General features: G+C 35.9%; 1 protein-coding gene across 1 annotated transcript; it reads left to right on the top strand.

The window, feature by feature from the left end:
* Nucleotides 1-312: 312 nt before the first annotated feature.
* Nucleotides 313-3637, top strand: LOC131066612 (protein DETOXIFICATION 41). The gene is made up of 8 exons (XM_058001421.2): nucleotides 313-936; nucleotides 1038-1582; nucleotides 1718-1804; nucleotides 2270-2326; nucleotides 2647-2885; nucleotides 3055-3173; nucleotides 3256-3342; nucleotides 3434-3637. Exons 1-8 carry the CDS (start codon nucleotides 661-663, stop codon nucleotides 3512-3514), a joined length of 1491 nt encoding a protein of 496 aa, XP_057857404.2. The 5' UTR covers nucleotides 313-660; the 3' UTR covers nucleotides 3515-3637.
* Nucleotides 3638-4238: the final 601 nt, after the last annotated feature.

Here is a 4238-nt window from a genome sequence, read left to right as displayed (position 1 = left end):
TATAATTCCATAATTGGATATCTATAAACATAGTGACAAGATCTTGAAGTTTAATCCAAAACGACAAGTATTACACTGATATTTCTATAATTTTTTTTAATTCTTTAGGACATTTGTTATGTTTCTTTTTGTTCTCTCTAATTATCTATTACATATCTTTAATTTAAAAATATAAAAAGATCAAATATGCGCATCTATTTAGATTTGCATGTGCACTGGAAAGAAAGGCTATTATTAGAAAAATGGGATGTAACTGTAACGAAGCTTCCCAACAACGTATATGGAATTGAAAGCCTCCGGCTCCAGCTTGAATCGAAGTAATTCCAATTATTTTGATATATATAATTGAAACTGCGAAATTATCTGTTTGGAGTTTTGCAGGTTTGGCAATCGTCGTATTGTCCTCGATCTGCACGAAAGACAGCAGGTCGGCTCAATTTACCGAATTTATAATTTGAGTTCGTGCATGTCCTCGATTTGTTCCTTTCTGGACGAGGCCCTCGATTTCTCTGCCATTTACGCGTGCTTTTAAGTTGGTGGCGGTTCATTAGCTTTTGAGGCTGCTGCTGAATTCAACTTGTCTGCTAGCCGAGACATTCGTAATCTGGAAAAAAGAGTTTTGGAAGATTTTGGGCGTTTGTGTTTTTCAGTTTTTTTAAAATGAACGGAGTTGAGGTTCAATCAATGAAAGAGATCAATACCCACATCACAAATTCTCCAGGTGAAGATGGAATTGAGTTACCCAATGCTTCAAGACGAGTGTTACAAGAATTCAAGAAGCTATGGCTTCTTTCAGGGCCTGCAGTACTCGTCATGCTCTTCAACTTTTTGCTCTCTGTTGTTTCCCAAATGTTTGCAGGTCACCTTGGAGAGTTAGAATTAGCAGGGGCTTCCATAGCAAATGTTGGAATTCAAGGATTTGCCTATGGAGTTTTGGTTAGTAGAATTTTGAAAAATTCGTAGGAAATTTCAATACTGGGTTTCTTGTATTGAACTAGTTCATGACAATGAGTTTATTTATTGTTTGGACAACATAGATTGGAATGGCAAGTGCAGTACAAACACTGTGTGGACAAGCTTTTGGAGCCAAGAAGTACAAAATGCTTGGAATCATATGCCAACAATCTATGCTGCTGATGACAGTCACTGCTATGCTTCTCAGTTTACTCTATATTTTCGCAGAACCTGCATTGCATGCCATTGGGCAGAATGAAGCAATAGCTGCTCAGGGAGCCATCTTTGCAAAAGGGCTCATTCCTCAATTGTTTGCCTTTGCTCTGAGTTGTCCCTTGCAGAGATTTTTAATGGCTCAGAATATACTGGCTCCTCTTGCCCATATCTCTATAGCCACTTTTCTGCTGCATGTTCTTCTAAGCTGGCTAGCTATTTACAAGCTTGGGTTGGGCCTGCTGGGAGCTTCATTATCCTTGAGCTTGTCATGGTGGATTCTCACCATTGCAACTCTACTTTATATACTGTGGACTCCAAGATGTAAAGATACATGGACTGGCTTTTCATGGAAAGCCTTCACAGGGCTCTGGCCTTTCTGCAAACTGTCCATGGCATCAGCTATCATGCTATGGTATGATTCTACAACACATATTCAATTCTATTATTTGAATTTAGTTCAATTGAGCCAGATTTAAATTAAAAGGACCACATTTAAGTGTTTTTCTATATGGCAGTTTACTCACTACTTTGCGTCTCTGTTCTACAGTTTAGAAATATGGTACAGTCAAAGTTTAGTTCTCATCTCAGGGCTATTGCCTAATCCGGAGGTTGCATTGGACTCCCTTTCGATTTGGTAATGCTATATCTATAGTCTTAAACCTAAAGAAATTGAATTGTCCTGTTCTAAGCTCTCTTATTTTGTATTTTCCAAATGTGCTAATGCGCTGCTGCAGAGATGTGGAGATGGTAAATTAATCAACTAAGTCAGCAATAGGAGATTGTTTTAAATATATTTATGGGATAGAGTGCAAGATTAATGCAATGAAAAGTTTATTATGTGTCTCCTTTTGTGTTTATTTCGACTTACAACTCTTACAGGTTTTGTATAGATTTAAAAAAGATCTCATACCATCAACTAAGTCAGCAATAGGAGATTGTTTTAAATATATTTATGGGATAGAGTGCAAGATTAATGCAATGAAAAGTATATTATGTGTCTCCTTTTGTGTTTATTTCGACTTACAACTCTTACAGGTTTTGTATAGATTTAAAAAAGATCTCATACCATTAACTTATTTGGTCTACTTGGTGTATGCAGCATGAATTATTTGAACTGGGACATGCAATTAATGTTGGGTATCAGCGTTGCTGCATGGTATGTATTTCTATAACCAAAGAAACCTTTGATTTCATTTCATCCAAAGAGATGACTATCATTTCCAATTTTATCAATGACAGTCTTCACATTATTCTGTGTCATAAATCGTCTTTCCAGAAAAGACACCCAACTTGTTAGCCTATACAACTGTGACTCAAATATTTTGAATTGCAGATATTAGTCCAAAATATTTATTCAATTACAATTTTTAAGAACCCTTGTGAAGCTCATTAAAAATATCATTTCATTTTTCCAATTTCCTTGACGGGTTATGGTTTTTATAATTTTTTTTTTTTTTTTGTGTTGAGAAAATGCAGCACAAGAGTTGGTAACGAGCTTGGGGCTAGGAGGGCCAAAGCTGCAAGTTTTTCAGTTGTAGTTGTTGTGTCCACCTCCATCGTAATCAGTGTCCTCTTGGCCATTGTGATATTAGCACTTCACAAATATCTTGGCCACCCATTCACAAGCAGCACTGAGGTCATGAGAGCAGTATCTTCCATGACACCATTACTTGCAACATCTGTCTTTTTGAATGGTGCCCAACCTGTTCTTTCAGGTTTTTCTCCACTCCTTTCATGTTCACATTCTCTAAGACCATTATATTTTATTTTAGTCTTCCACTTGGCAAAAGAACTTGACCTGGTTGCATGAACAAAAGAATGGTCTCCTTTTGACCACTGAATTTTAGTTTATCTCTAAAACGAACAAATCGGTTGATGTAACAGGTGTGGCAATTGGATGTGGGTGGCAAAAATTTGTTGCATATGTCAATCTCTTCTCTTATTACATTGTGGGTTTGCCAGCTGGAATATTGTTGGGTTTTGTAGCAAAATCAAGAGCGAAGGTGTTAAACATAGCACTTTATGTTGTTGGATAAAGATATAATGTTAATTATTATCATATTAAACGTTACAGGTTACTTGCAGGGACTATGGTGGGGTATGATCAGCGGAGTTGGACTGCAGACATTGATTCTCTTGATTTTTACAGCGCGTACAAACTGGAATAAAGAGGTACCAAATTTTAAGCATACGAGATTTTCATACCTTTTTTGTTTAGCCCAGATGAAAATATTAAAGCAGAGACATGAATAACTAAATGTAGGTTGAAGGTGCTGTGAAGCGTCTTAAGCTTCCAGGTAAGCAGCCATCTGGTGAAGAAGGGGAAGTGGCTTCCTCAATTTAGGGTCATCATTGCCAAATGTAATTATGAAGGCTATTAATTTCAAACATGGCAAGAAAAGAATTAATATCTTCTTGCCTGTACACAATGAATTATTGAAATTGTATCCCGACTTCTTTTTATCCAGCCTCTACACTCCAAAGCGACGGTCAAGCTTTACTGGTTTCACATTATGGATTGCGCAGCTTTTGATGACATCCAAAACAAATATACTGATATCTGAAAACTTGAGTCTTAAAAAACTTTGTTTGAAGAAGAATGGATTGTTCAGGTAGCAGATTGCTTGATCAAAATTCACAGCAGAAGAAATCTGATCAGCAACGATTAGTGGTTGCCCTTAGGCTGCTTCCTGGGTTGGTCGGTCAGTTGATTTTTTAAAGATCATTGTGTTGCTCTCAGTTTTTGGTCTCATGGACTGCCTGGTCTGGTGGACGCCATTAAAACATCTTCCTTCATTCATGATATTCCAAAAAAAAATTAATATATCCTATTTAACTTATCATGATATTTCCAAACTTTTGAAACAAATTGAATGAACTTATGACCTTGCACATGGCTCTCTTTTTAGATTAACTATTACTTGATTTAAAATTATGTTCCTAACTCTTATATTTATTTTTAATTAAACTTTTTTGATTTCATCTATCATTAAAGTTGTAAAGTTTTATGTTTCATAATATAATTATAAGTATGGTGATATTTATCTATATATGTTATTTTCATTTTA

This window comes from Cryptomeria japonica, chromosome 4 (assembly GCF_030272615.1).
Source record: "Cryptomeria japonica chromosome 4, Sugi_1.0, whole genome shotgun sequence".
NCBI classification, from domain to species: Eukaryota; Viridiplantae; Streptophyta; class Pinopsida; order Cupressales; family Cupressaceae; genus Cryptomeria; species Cryptomeria japonica.
The sequence above is the reverse complement of the archived record's forward strand: the minus strand, read 5'-3'. Positions and strand labels throughout refer to the sequence as shown.

Coding starts and splice junctions, on each gene's coding strand:
- LOC131066612 (XM_058001421.2), top strand. CDS start 661: ATGAACGGAGTTGAGGTTCAATCAATGAAAGAGATCAATACCCACATC. Junction 1,805..2,269: donor TTGGACTCCCTTTCGATTTG/GTAATGCTATAT, acceptor TGGTGTATGCAG/CATGAATTATTTGAACTGGG. Junction 3,174..3,255: donor TAGCAAAATCAAGAGCGAAG/GTGTTAAACATA, acceptor GGTTACTTGCAG/GGACTATGGTGGGGTATGAT.